This window comes from Pan paniscus, chromosome 18, assembly GCF_029289425.2.
Source record: "Pan paniscus chromosome 18, NHGRI_mPanPan1-v2.0_pri, whole genome shotgun sequence".
Taxonomy (NCBI): domain Eukaryota; kingdom Metazoa; phylum Chordata; class Mammalia; order Primates; family Hominidae; genus Pan; species Pan paniscus.
In genome coordinates, this window is record NC_073267.2 from 98,940,903 (window position 1) to 98,955,184 (window position 14,282).

The 14,282-nt window shown below is 60.9% G+C and overlaps 1 protein-coding gene and 1 pseudogene across 1 annotated transcript; both read left to right on the forward strand.

Moving 5' to 3' along the window:
• Positions 1–279: 279 nt before the first annotated feature.
• LOC129394074 (putative uncharacterized protein encoded by LINC00304) lies at positions 280–4,368 on the forward strand. The gene is made up of 3 exons (XM_055099151.2): positions 280–1,499; positions 2,896–3,561; positions 3,896–4,368. Exons 2-3 carry the CDS (start codon positions 3,476–3,478, stop codon positions 4,221–4,223), a joined length of 414 nt encoding a protein of 137 aa, XP_054955126.1. The 5' UTR covers positions 280–1,499; positions 2,896–3,475; the 3' UTR covers positions 4,224–4,368.
• A 6,818-nt stretch (positions 4,369–11,186) lies between these two features.
• Positions 11,187–12,122, forward strand: LOC129394087 (uncharacterized; annotated as a pseudogene).
• Positions 12,123–14,282: the final 2,160 nt, after the last annotated feature.

The following is a 14,282-nucleotide window of genomic DNA, read 5'->3' on the forward strand; positions in this document are numbered from 1 at the left end:
TGGAGCTCGTTGATCACAAACTACAGAAAGCCTGGAGCTCGTTGACCAGCCCGTTGACCAGAATACGGTGCTCCAAGGACATGCGGTTGAATGCCGTGTTCTAAAGTGACGAGTGACTCTCCAGCTGGTCCCTGTGCCAGGCTGGTCGGCCTTCGTGCACACAGTCCGCCAGTGCCCAGCCAGGCCCCTGGTTCCCCTCTGCTCCACCAGCCGAGAACAAGCCCGTCCTGGAGGGAACTCATCCTGTCCTCCCTCCCCATTAAAGCCCAGTTTATTCCCCATCTTGGCCTCTGGTGCTGACCTGGCCTCTGGAGACACAGGCCGAGGGGGTGCTGTTTGCGAACTCACCGTGACTGAGCTCCATGAAGATACCACAGTCCCACGTGGCTGGCAGCGCCCACCCCACACACCCTGCCCCTTGCTGGGCGGCCCCATGCCACAAAAGTTAGACCCAGGAGCAGGTGCCCTGGGAGCAGGCTGCCACCAGCTGGGTCAGAAGCCCCTCTACATGCCTGGTGCTTTTGACGTCCTAGGAAGGCTGGCTTGAATCTGGAAAGTCACCAGCTCTGACCCCAGCCAGACACAGGGGTGCTGCCAGGAGCTGCTCCCAGGCGGATGGCCCAGCTTCTCTCAGGCACCAGGGGATGGTGGGACTCCTGGTGACCAGCTGGTCCCCAAAGCCGTGGCACCATGCCTGCTGCTGCCAGCAAAGTCCCACACACAGCCTGTGGCAGCTGCCGCCCCATTCTTTCTGCCCCTCCCTCATCAGGGGCCAGGGTGAAGCCCCTGCCGCCCTCTGCCTTCCCTCCACCTGCGGCTTCCCTGGCAGGGAGACCATGGACCCAGCTCCTGCCTCCTCCATTCATTTAACAGATAGGGCCCAGGCCAGCAGCCCAGGCATTAGGCTGGCCGGTCCACTGAGGCCTAGACAGGCCAGGCCTGAGGCAGCTCAGGAGTGCCAAGCTGGTCCCACGTTCCCACCCAACAGTGGCCCTTGGGGCTGCTTTCCTCCCAGGTGTCCAGGCCCAACACAGAAGACCTGAGCCTGCTCTGCCTCAGTTTCCCTACTCTGTGAACTGCAGCTGTTGCTCTCTCGGGGCCCTTCTAGCCCTGACCAAGGAGTGGGGGCTTTGTTCCCTCGGGCGTCCTGTCCCTGGGGACTGGCCACACACACACCACACACTGCCCTCCCACCTGGACTCTGTCCCAGCGGCACCAGGGTCAGGAGCAGGAGCCTCAGGACCCACGCAGCACCAGGCACAGCACGGAGTGAGGCAGTGGGCAGTGTGGCAAGCGCTGTGGGCACCACTAACCTGGAGGAGCCACAGCTCCCGGACCCTCGTGTCAGAGCTGCTGGCCTCCTTTGCTGGGAGGCTGAGAGGAGGTCCTGGTGCAGAACAGCAGCTTGTTGCCGGCCACGGTGAGAAGGTGGTGAGTGCGCCGGCCACTGAGTTAACCATCAGTAACAGGAGGCGTGTGCAGACAGGTGTGGACCACAGGTATGTATGTCACATGCCTGCATATGTCACATGTATGTGTATCTCACACGCCTGCATACACCACAGGGATGTATGTCTCAACGCCTGCATATGTCACATGTATGTGTATCTCACACGCCTGCATATGTCACATGTATGTGTATCTCACACGCCTGCATACACCACAGGTATGTATGTCACACGCCTGCATGTGTCACATGTATGTCTCACACGCCTGCATACACCATAGGGATGTATGTCTCACGCCTGCATATGTCACATGTATGTGTGTCTCACGCCTGCATATGTCACATGCATGTGTATCTCACACACCTGCATATGTCACATGTATGTGTATCTCACACGCCTGCATACACCACAGGGATGTATGTCTCACGCCTGCATATGTCACATGTATGTGTGTCTCACACACCTGCATACACCACAGGGATGTATGTCTCACGCCTGCATATGTCACATGTATGTGTGTCTCACACGCCTGCATATGTCACATGCATGTGTATCTCACACACCTGCATATGTCACATGTATGTGTATCTCACACGCCTGCATACACCACAGGGATGTATGTCTCACGCCTGCATATGTCACATGTATGTGTGTCTCACACGCCTGCATACACCACAGGGATGTATGTCTCACGCCTGCATATGTCACATGTATGTGTATCTCACACACCTGCATACACCACAGGTATGTATGTCTCACACACGCCTGCATATATCACATGTATATCTCACACATGCCTGCATACACCACATGTATGTCACACACATCTGCATATATCACTTGTATGTGTCTCACACGCCTGCATACACATATATGCCTCACACGCCTGCATCTATCGTGTGTCTCACACACCTGCATATATCACATGTATGTGTCTCACACACAGCTGCATACACCACAGGTATGTGTGTCTCACACACGCCTGCATGTATCACATGTATGTGTGTGTCACACACACACCTGCATACATACAGGCACATGGACACCTGTGTGCACACCAGTCCCTCCCTTCCCCATCACCATCAGGTTCAGCCGGGCCTGTGGTCACTGCTTCCCCGAGGCAGCTGCAATGGGGCCCCGGCTCCCCCTACAAGGTGCGTCTGATCAGGTTGGGACTCGCTCAGGTAGCTCTCATCACAAGGTCCTTGTGCACTGTTGCGGGTGCTCTTGGTGGCCCTTCTGGAGCCTTCCTGAGCCAGAGCAGACTCCCGCTCCCCCCAGGCCCCCTGGGAGTCGATTCTGTCCCCTCCTTCCTGGCTGCAGGTCGGTGCAGCCGCTTTCCTGCCTGGAAGAGTAAAGTGGACCCTGTGTGAAAACATTGACGACGTGGCAAATGAGCAGCAAATTGATCAATACGAATGATCACGCCCCATGTGCATCTCCTCAGCAGCCACAAGAGAGACGAGGTCACTGGAGGATAAACATCCGTGACTGCGCCTCATGATCCATCACGCACGATGGCCGCAGCGTCCCCTGCCAGCTGCCGGCACAGACAAGAGCACGGGATGGACGACCGCGGTAGCAACGTGGGGCTCATCTGCCTCTCTCTGAGCAGGAAGCCCGTAGGTCCCCACAGGCGGGTGCACGGAAGGGGTGGGTCCTGGGTCCAACAGGCACCCCCTGAGCACCAGCCCCTCTGAGGGTGGGCGGAGGGCGCTGCCGCAGGTCCCCACATACCCAGCGCACGCTCACCCCACACTGGAGGCACCTGCCGGGTTCTGACACCCCTTGAGGTGCCTTCCCAGGGTTCTCACACCCACTGAAGGCAGCGCGCTCAGCCTGCTTTGCACATGAGCCGCTGAGGCAGGCGAGTTGAGGGCGAGGGTGTGAATCACGAGCTTGGGGCCAAAGCCCAAGGTCGTCCCCTCTGGCCGGCAAGCTCAGGCTCACACGGGGAGCCACCAGGCTGGACTGGGTGCAGCTTACGGACGTGGCGCGTGCTGTGGGCGTCGGGCCGCGGCTCCTCCATGCAGTACTTACACTGCTGTCTGCAGATCGCACCCAATCAGGAGGGAATGGTCCAGACAGGTGGGCAAGGCCACGGCTTGGCCAGGTAAGGCTGGGAGGGCCCAGGATGATTGTGCATTGAGCCAGGCAGATCTGGAGAGGCGGAGGGATGGGGACGGAGCGCCATGCAGAGGCCGCTCGGTCCTCAGGAGCTGAGCATCACCCTGGGAGTCTCAAGGAGGGTGTCCCCTGGCCTTAGCGGGCAGCCAGGGCCAGCATGTGGTCTGTGGCAGCCGGTCTCAGAGGTGGCCTGGTTCGCAGTCTTGCTGGATGGAGATCCCCAGCTCCTAGGGCAAGGGCAGGTGGGGTGGGGCCGCCTCGGTCAGCTGATAGGAACTGAACTGAGAAGGCTGTGAGCCACTGAGTCACCCTAACGGCAGGGTGGTCCTGCGGGCAGTACTGAGCCCGCCCTGCTGGGCACCCCACAGCCCCTGTGGCTCTCCAGCTGCCACTGAGGCCGGACGCCCCATGAGGAGGCTCCCATCTGTGGGTGGCAGAATGACGGCCCCGAAGACCCCCGCTTCCTCACCCCAAGACCCCCCGCTTCCTCACCCAAAGACCCCCCACTTCCTCGCCCCGAAGACCCCCGCTTCCTCTCCCGAAGACCCCGGCTTCCTCACCCTGGGACCTGTGAGTTCACACAGCAGCGGGGACCTGCGACTGTGGACGGCGCATCAGCTCCCTCAACAGGGAGGCTGCCCTGGGTGACCCGCGAGGGCACAGGGTACCTCCGTCCTGCTGAGTGGAAGAGGGAGGCCGTGGCGGAGGCGGGCGTGAGGGGGACTGGCCCGCCACTGCTGGCTTCGTGAGGGGCCCCCCAGCCACGGAGAGGCCTCCCGAAGCCGGAAGAGGCGGAAAATGGATTCTCCCAGGAGCCTCCAGAAGGAACCTTGGTGTTGGTGGAATGGGATGTGAGAGGACACGCGGGTGACCTGTCTTGGGTCACACCAGTTCCCGGTCCCCGCACCAGCCCGCCCTGGGCGGGAAGCCTAAGAGGAATGGAGGGGCCATCGCGGGGCTCTCCCGGAAACTGGCCCCGGGTGCCTCGGTCCCTGCGTCAGTGCGGGGTTTCGGTGGCCGCCCTGCTGGCTCCGGGCACTCCCTCCGTCTTCCTGCCACGCGGCTGGTCCTTCCTGGGCTGGGCTGAGTCACCCTCCATGCCCACCTGTCATACCCGGCAAGAGCTGGGGGCGTGAAGCCAGGCCCAGGTGGGCTGTGGCGGCATCCAGGTGGAAGGACGTGGAGGACTCGGAGGCGGAGGGGTCTCCAGGGCAGGGCAGGGCCGGGCCGGTTGCCTGGGGCCATCTGCTGTGTGCAGGAGCCCGGCGCTGCCACTGGCCTTGCCCCAAGGCCCAGCTCTGCCCTTCATCCCCTCAGCACCTCCCCGTACCTTCCTTCCATGGGTCTTAAGCTGTGGCAAGTCCTTAAGCTGGGACGGCCAGCGCCAGCCCTGCCCCCAACAGGTCACTCGGCGGCTTGGAGCCCATGTCCTCCTCGGTGACACAGGAAAATGGTGCAGTTGTGCAAGGGCATGAGAGGGTCCCATGGAAGGCACGTTCCAGAAGGTTCCGTCCCATGGAAGGCACGTTCCGGAAGGTTCCATCCCATGGAAGCCACGTTCCGGAAGTTTCCATGCTGTGGAAGGCATGTTCCGGAAGTTTCCGTCCCGTGGAAGGCACATTCTGGAAGGTTCTGTCCGGTGGAAGGCACGTTCCAGAAGGTTCCTAGCCCAGCTCCAAACACAGGCTGCAGGCTCAGCAGAGGGGTCTTCTTCTTGCCCGCAGTCCCTGACCAGTGGGCTCCCCAGGGCCCTGTCGGAGCTGGAATGGGTGGAGCTTGGTGCCTGCAGGCCAGTCAGCACATCTTCAGAATCCATGGTGCTCCCAGGCTGGCCCAGGGCCTTAGGAGCACAGGGTGGGCACAGGACCCCAGGCTCTGCCAGCCAGGCCCTGACCGTCCTGGGCCAGCCGCTGCCCCCGTTCTGCATCCACCCCTGTGTGATGCGACCTCTCTGGTGGCGCCCATCCCAGCTTCATTCCCCTGTGGGCCCTGCTTCAGTCTCCCTGGGACACGTGGGCGCGTGTGTGAGTCCGCATCAGCGAGCATGCGTGCAGCGTGTCACATACACATACATACACGTGGGCGCACCTGCACACCCGTGCGTCACAGAGGAGTGAGCCGGACTCACACGTGGTGGCCCTAGCCACACCCTCAGTCCCCTCTAAAGCACCAGCCGGTGCCCACCCAGGCAGCCCCTCATCATAGGCTCACAGGGCACGCCCCCCATTGCCAGTCTGACCAGACACTCACGACCATTCAGTTACTCTAGCCACGGAGTCATCAGTCTCCTTCATTACCACCTGCCCGCCCTCCTCTGCCGCACAGCAAAGCCCATTAAGACAGCAGCAATGCGAGCAGCACGTGGTGCCTTTCATGCATCAGCCGCGTGCCCATATTCCCACCCCATGGGGAAGAGCTTCATCTTAGCTAGAAAAAAGATGACACCCCACACCAGCTGAATAGGCTGCGTGCACACACACCCCCACACGCGCACATACACACACATGCTGACAGGTGTGCACATATGCGCACGTGCACACACACAAATACGCACGCACAGCACACACAGACACATAAGTGTCCATAAACAACACAGATCTGGCCTCAGAGCCACCCTCCAGGTGCGGCTGCCCTGGGCCCCAGGTGCGGCTGCACCGGGCTGTGGTGACAGCCACAGCAGGATCAGAGCAGCCTCAAGGCCCTTCAGGAGCCGGCAGAGCTGGCCCCAGGCTGAGCTTGGGGAGGTGGGCCCAGGCCTGGGACCGACGCTTCCTAATTGGCGGGCAGAGTCCATGCAGCCCCTCCCAGTCTACACGGAAGCCCACGTGTCCACCTCCTGCTTCTGCTGTCCCCAGGACAGTGAAATTTACTAATGTGGATTAAGAACATTTTTTAAAGAAAAAAACATTTTACACATTGAGGACGGAAGAGAGAAGATTACGGCCAACCAACCCCATGCACTTCCCCGCCCAGGTTCATGGAGTCTGAGCCCTCTGGCCTCCTGAGCCTCTGGGCTCTATCACCAGGTGGACGCCTTCCCCAGCCCGTGGGGCTCGCTGCTCACGGGGGCCCCGATGCCTGAGTGATGTCATGGATTTAGGTTTCAGTGCTGGCACATGTGGCCCGCAGAGCTCAGCTCCTCTGTGAGGGACGTTTCGGCTCCTGTGGGCTTTGCTGTCCCCCATGCTGACTCTGCCTCACTTGGTTGTCCTCAGGTCACTCTGTGCGGTGTGCACTGACCCCAGCCAGTGGATGTTCCCCGTCCAAGAGCAAAGCTACAGTAGGCTGCAGGTGCAGCGTCTTTTGCACAGTGGAAGAATTTCTCCAGAAGATATTCCTGCAGGTGGAATCACTGGATCGTAGGCCCAGATGTCTTCCACTTACTTGATTTTGCCTGATGCCTTCCAAGGAGGCTGTGCACAGCAGGTGTGAGATGCCCCATCTCACCAACCGGCCAACATCCCAATGGGAGATGTTGAGTTTTCACCACGGTGCTGAGTGTGACGTGGAATCTTCTTATTTTAGCTTGCATTTCCCTGATTACAAGTTAGGTGGAACATCTCGAATATGTTTCTGGGCCATTTGATTTTCCTGCAAGACACCTGTTCCAGTTCTTTGCCCATTTCCTGTTGGGCTGGTCAATATTTTTTGCGATTATACGTTGGATACGTGGCTGGCCTTTGGCTTGCCTTTGACTTCATTTGTTCTATCGAAGCATGTGCAGAATTGTTAAATTTTAATGTATTCAAATGCATTAATCTCATTTCTTTTTTTTTGTTGTTTTATTTTTTGTTTTTTGTTTTTTTGAGACAGAGTCTCGCTCTTGTCACCCAGGCTGGAGTACAGTGACACGATCTCGGCTCACTGCAACCTCTGCCTCCCCACTTCAAGCAATCCTCCTGCCTCAGCTTCCTGAGAAGCTGGGACCACAGGCATGTGCCATCATGTCCGGCTAATTTTCTTTTTAAAATGTTGTAGCAATGGAGCCTGGGCTCAAGCCATCCTCCCACCTCAGCCTGCCAAGTAGCTGGGACCACAGACATGTGCCACTGCCGCACCCAGCTAGCCTTTAATATTTTTAAATGCTGTAAGATCTGCAGGTTTTTTTCCAACCAAGTTTATAGCTTTTCACCCCACGGATCCCCCGAGGCCATGACAGGCAGTGACCTCCTTGGGGCACCCGCAGAGTCCTCCCCCCCATCTTGGGAGGGCTTGTCCAGTTTCAGTTTTGTTTGTTTACTAGGCTTTGTTTTACAGTCACTAGTTAAATTTACTAACATTTTGCAACTTCTTGTCTCAAGGGACTTCATTTTAATAACAATATCTTTTCTCTTTTCTTTCTTTCTTTTTTTTTTTTTTTTGAGACGTAGTTTTGTTCTTGTTGCCCAGCCTGGAGAGCAGTGGCACAATCCCGGGGTGTGGCTGCTCAGCCTGGAATCCTGGCCCTGGGGAAGGCTCCGGATCTGTCCCATGGTTTTTGAACCATCCTGGGTGCAGGCCTCTTTCTGGGCCTCCCCTGGTCCAAGTCCACTCTGTCTGGAGAAGGAGAAAGAGGATAACAGGAATGGCTGGGCCCTGGAGCCCTGATCCCCCTGTAGCTTCCCCAGGACGGCCCAGCCTTTCTTCCCAGCCCTGATGGCTGCAGAGCCCTGCCTGTGGGCCAGGCCTGGAGGGGTCATCGGAGGGGTCGCTGAACAGCCTCTCTCCCACCAGCAGCTGGAGACGGAGATTAAACGCGGGAGACCGGCGGCGTCAGCTAAATTGATTCTATTACAGCGACTGATTTAATCTGAATGGTCGTTACTGTGATTTATACGGCTGCTTGGGATTCTTTGCTCCCAAATTTGTCTCCCGTCCACTTGATATTGATTGAAAGACGATGGAGGAGGTGAGGAGGGGCGGGGCTGCCTGAGCTGACTCAGGGACCCCTAACCCCTTCCTCTCTGCCCCGATTGCAGGGGTGCCAAGCACAGCTGTGCTGGGAAGAGCAGGAGGCAGCGGAGAGGACCTGGTACCCTCTGTGTCCAGCACACGCCCCCTGGCTTCTGCCCTCCCTCCCACCCAGCTCTGGCCCAGAAGCGCCTGCCACCAGGCGGCCCATCCTTCCAGAAGCTTCTAGCAGATGGGACCGTCATCTCCCAGCCGTGGCCCTGGCCGGCCCCCCCAAAGGGCAGGGTGTGGAATGACCCAGGGCAATGCTGGGCTCCTCCGATGACGAGGCCGGAAGCTCAAAGGGTCTCTCTGAGAACTGGGGGCCTTACCCCAAGTTTCTTCATGTCCAGGAATCAGAACTGAGAGCTGCCAGCTCCTGAGGCAGCCCTGCCCTCCACAGGCACCAACCACCACCCAGGAGACGGGATGGTAGGAACAGTAAGATGGTGGTCAGGAGGCAGCCACCCTGGCCTCCTCCAGTCTGGGCACCACCCAGCTCCAAGAGCCAGGCTGGGTGGCCAGGGCACTGCCACTGTCCCATGGCACAGGCTACCTTCAGGGACACTGGGGCTGAGGCAGAGACCTGGAGTGCAGGCCAGGCGGCAGCCTCCTGGACTATAGATGCAGCCGGGGTCCCTTTAACTCCCATCCCTACCCCGTGCCCTTCTCCCTACCCAGAAGCTCCTGTCCTTGCAAAGGGCAGCACCCCCGCCCGCCCTCCCTGGGCAGCCAGCAGTTCTCACTGCCCTCTCCGGGGTGCTCAGTGCCTGTGGCTGACGGGGAGGACAGGTTTTGGGGGGACTGCCCTGTGCTCCCCATGCCCACCCCACCATGGGCCCAGCATGCTCAGGAGGACCCCGTCACACGACCTTCCTTCCAGGGCCCCAGAGCACGCAGAGCCCCTCCTCCCCTCTGCCGCCCCTTCCTGCTCCCTCTTCCCCCCTCCTCCCTCCCTCCTGTCACAGTGTTGGGTTATGGGGATAAAGGACACAGACAGAGGCCTGGGGCACTGAGGGAGGGACAGAGACACCCACGCAGCAGGGGAGAGGACAGACGTCTGGAACTGGGTAGAGATGGGCCGTGGGTGGGATTTGCTGGGGACAGAGACCTATGCAGTGGAGGAGAGGACAGATGTCCGGAACTGGGTAGAGATGGGCCTGCCATGGGTGGGATTTGCTGGGGACACAGACCCACGCAGCGGGGGAGAGGACAGATGTCCGGAACTGGGTAGCGATGGGCCTGCCGTGGGTGGGATCTGCTGGGGAGGGGAGCGTTCGCATGGTGTGGGGGGCTGGACAGCCACTCTCTCCGGGACCACAGCTTTCTGGGCTGGGGCAGGACAAGGCCACTCATGCCCCACTTGCCCTTCTGAGGTTCAGCCAAATGAGGCTCCCACCCCCATGACTCACAAGGCAGCTGGGAGCTCCGGCACTACCCGTGGGGATGGTCAGGACTCTAGGGGCCTTGGGGGGTGTGGGCCACTCCACCGTCAGCCCCAGCCCCATCCCCAGCCACAGCCTGTCTTTGGAGGGTGCTGACTGGGGGCCATTGCAGCTTATGGATTTGGAGGGTGCTGACTGGGGGCCATTGCAGCTTATGGATCCCTGTGAAAGCCTGAGCATCGGGAGCAGCCTGGTGACCTCTGCTCTCTGGTTCCCCCAAGAGTGCTGTCCCACATCCCCACCTCTGTGGCCAGCTCCGCCCACTCAGCCTCAGCCTTGCTGGGGCCTGGCCCGACCTCAGGAGTCCCTGCTGGCCTGACCACCCCTGCGCCTTCGCCTCAGCCATCGGGGAGGCTGAGGTGGTCTCAGGGCCAACGTCAGGTGAGACCTCAGATGAGCTGCCCCCCACCTTCCCAGTGCTCGGGGCCAGGGGAAGGGAGGTGGGCGTGGACCACACTTGCAGCCCTCCCCTGGGGCATGCCTGGCCGCTGGCCTCCCTGATCCCTGCCTGGGTTGGGGCTCCAAGGGCAGGAAGTCAAGGCGTCCACACTTGGTGACAGTGCTGGGCCGGCCTGGAGGGGGCAGGCATGTCCAGCGTGGAGACGGAAGCAGGGAAGGGCCCATCGTCCCCCTCCCAGATCTGCCCTGAACACCCTCCAGCAATCGGAGGAGCCCGCTGCCCCTCCCCCACCCGCCTCCACTGGCATCCCTGGAGCCACACTGCCCCCTGCCGGGGCTGGCGGGTGTGATGGGCCACCAGGCCACCAGCCCTGACCCCGCCAGTCCTGACCCCGCCAGTCCTGACCCCGCCATCCCTGAGCCCGCCAGTCCTGAGCCCACCCGAGCTCTTACGGCTGCACCTTGAGCCAGTGCCTGGTTGGCTCCTCTGTCACTGTGGGGAGATGGGACGCAAAACCAGTGTCAGGGTGGCCGGGCAGGACAGGACCCCACTTCCCCAGGTCAGGGACAGCCCTCAGGGAGCCCCAGACAGGCCCGCCATCCCCTGACCCCTCTGTGCCCAACTCCCTGTAGAGCCAGGACTGACCGTCAGTCTCCAGGGACCTTCTGTCCCCAGGTCCTCAGGAGGGCCAGCACCACCCTGCCCCCACCAGCAGCCCCTCCTGTCTAACATGTCCGTCTGTCTGTCTGTCTGTCCGTGTGTTTTGAATGCCCAAGATGTTTTAAACAGACTTCTCGAATATTCTTTTCATGTGTGTTGCAGGGGGGGTCAGGGGCTTCTGAACAAAAACGGCACCCCCATTCCTGATGGGGCTCCTCTGAGCCCAGCTGGACTGACCCCCTGTGGCCGCCAGGGGCAGCTGGTGGCCTGCCTGAATGTGGGGGCAGTGTCACCCCTGAGCCCAGAGAGCCGGAGCACAGCGGGGTCCAGGATGGCCCCAGCTACAGACACTGCCTGGCTTCCTCCACGCCCCGAGATCCAGCTGCATCTCCTCTGTCCCGGGGAAACTTACAGGAAACTTATGGGCGGAAGTCCCTCTGCAGGGCCCACTACCCAGAGCCAGCCACATGCACTCAGGCTAGGGCTCAGGGGCCGTGGGGGCTGGTGTAGCCCCAGCCCTTCTGGATCCACTCCCCACCCCTCACTCACTCCATGGGGACCTTCATCTGCCTAGATGGGCTGGTCTGTGCTCTGACGGCCCCAGGACTGGGTGTCGGCCTCACCCCAGCACCCTGGCGGCCTCCCGGCCAGAGTAGAATGTTGGAAGGGCATGGCCCATGGCCGACACCAGGCTCCCGGCCAGGGCCCACCTGTGTTTGTCTCCTCACCCCGGCCTCCTCCAGCCTCAGGCCCTGCCTGTCAGACAGGGGCACCTGCCCAGGGGCTCCTCAGGGAGCAGTTGGTACCTGCAGAGCGAGCCCCCAGAGCCCCTGCCACAGGCACCCCAGCCTCAGGTCAGGTCTGGAATGGACACAGCCCCCAGACCAAGACCAGGGCCTCCTCACACCGGGGTCCCCTCCCTTGGTGCTGGGTGTCACCCAAACTCCCTGGACATCACCCTTCTGCCCTCCACGCCCCACACCCTGGGTAGGAGCCACCTTCACAGCTGCTAACCCCTGCCCTCCAGCCCCCACTGCCTCTCCGGTAATGGGGCTGCGTCTGGCCTAAGCCCTGGGCCTCCACAGGGCCTCTGTCCAGCCCACCTTGCTCAACCCCAGCGTTCTGCATCACGCCTGCCCCTTAGTGGTTGGGGTGTGCGTGTATATTTATACACTGTAATTACATAAATACAATTTAATAATCGAGGGTCAAGCGCCGTTACTGCACTGTGCAATTACAGAATCACTCCAGAGCAGACACCATGGCGTCCCAGCTGAAAACCGGCACCCGCCTGCATCTATCGTGAGAAAGTTGGAAATTCCTCAGCCCACCCTGGACCACTGCCTGCGGTGTCGGGAGGAGCGGCCGAGGGCTGGGGGATGGGGGGACCTCTGGGACATCCAAGACTGCAAGGATCCTGGGGGGTCCGGGACCCTGTTTGTTGTCCCCCCGTTCCTCATACTGGGGAGAGGAAATAGGATGGGAACTGAGGCTGTGGACCAGGGAGCCCCCTCTGCATCTCGGCCGGCCCCACCCCCACCCCATGCCCATGAGGCGCATCCCCCGAGGTGGAGAGTTGAGGTGGGCAAGGCAGAGGGCAGGAGTGATGGGGGTGAGTCCCAAAGGCTCAGGACTGCAGACTCTGGAAAAAGGAGGAGAAGGCCCAGAGTGGGGTCCTAGCTGGAGGCTTGGGGTGCTGAGGGAGGGTCCGGCGTCTCCAGGTCCACCAGGAAAGAGAAGGGCTCTTCTAGGGTCCTGCAGCCGAAAATGTACCCCTGCCCCCACTGCACAGGACCTCCAGACTCAGGGTACCCAGCTCTTCCCTGCCACCTACCTCTGACACAAGGAGAAACTGAGGCACGGGGGAGAACCTCCAGCCCAAGGCTCCGAGCTGGAACTGGACCCAGGCTCCTGCCTCCTGACCTTCCTGCTGCTCTGGGAGCATGTGGAGCAGGGTCCCTTGCTGGGGGCACCTGCCCCTGGGGGATAGCCCGCCAGCCAGGGAGCATGCCCTCCCGCAGTGGTCAAGCCGGCTGCTTCCCTGGCCCCGCCCTGCATTTGGGGCTCACCCAGGACCTGGCCCAGCTTAGCCTTTCCTTTAGAGACCCCCACATCCCATGGAGGAGGGATTTGGCCTCCGTTTCTCCCCGAGGTGGGTGGGAGGCAGGTGGCTGAAGCGAGGTGGGTGCAGGGTGGAAGCGGAGAGGAGCTGGGGTTGGCAGACCGCAGCCTCCCCAGACCTCTTTCTGGGGGGAGGGCGAGCACTTCTACCTCACCCCTGCACTAGTCCCGTGAGGATGAAAACCAAAAGCACTCAGAGGGCTTCTCCACCCCTATTTTGAGGTCACTGACCACAGAGGCAGGATGGTGGTCCCCAACAGGCTACACCCCAGCCCCAGAGGTCTCCCAGTCTGGAGATGGACTCCCTGCCCTCTCTCATCTTGGAGCAGTGAGCGCTAGGGACAGTCCTGGCCTGAGCCTCCCGGGCAGCCTGGCCTCCTTTCAAGCAGGCCAAGTGCACAGATGCTGCCTGCACCTGCACAGCCACCGACCGTCGACAGGAGAGCAGAGGCACCGGGTCTGCTCCCATCACAGAGAGGAACGGGCTCCCCGGCCCGGCCCTGGGCTGGTCAGCAACCCCCACTCCCCACCCTGCCTGCTCAAAAGAAAGGGTCCTCCTGCCTCCAGCCCCCTCCACCCTCTCTCCAGGACCTTCCTGACCGTGCGCTGGGCCTGTGCAGGTGTTGAGCCACACCCACGCCATCCCAGGGGGCGGGGTCTCGAAGGGGAGAACAGGTGCCACAGTCAACAGGAGGGAGGGCTTCTGGCCGAGGTGGCAAGGAGGCTCCAGGAGGGGGCAGCGTTGACCTTGGGTGTTGAGGGATGATGAGAAGGAGTTCTGTAGGAAGGAAGGTGCTCCAGGCAGGGGGCCTCGGGGAACAAGGGGATGCTGGAGGAGGCGCGTGGACTGGGGGAATTGGAAGTGTCCTACGAGCCACGCTGGTATCAGAGGCGTGTGAACCAGAGCAGTTCCATACTGAATAGGAGCTGGGCAAAATGAGGTCGCGAGGAGGTGCGTGGAGGGTGGGCCTAGCGTTCAGTGGGATGCGGGGAGGCGCAGGAAACGCAGCCAGAGAGGCGAGGGGCCCAAGGAAGTGCTCAGGAAGTGTCCCCCGGCAGGGACTACAGTGCAGACGCCCTGGAGCAGAGGCGAGCCGGGCCCAAGGAGCAGGAAATGAAGAAGCCAGGAATCCCAGCTGGTCCCTGACCCGG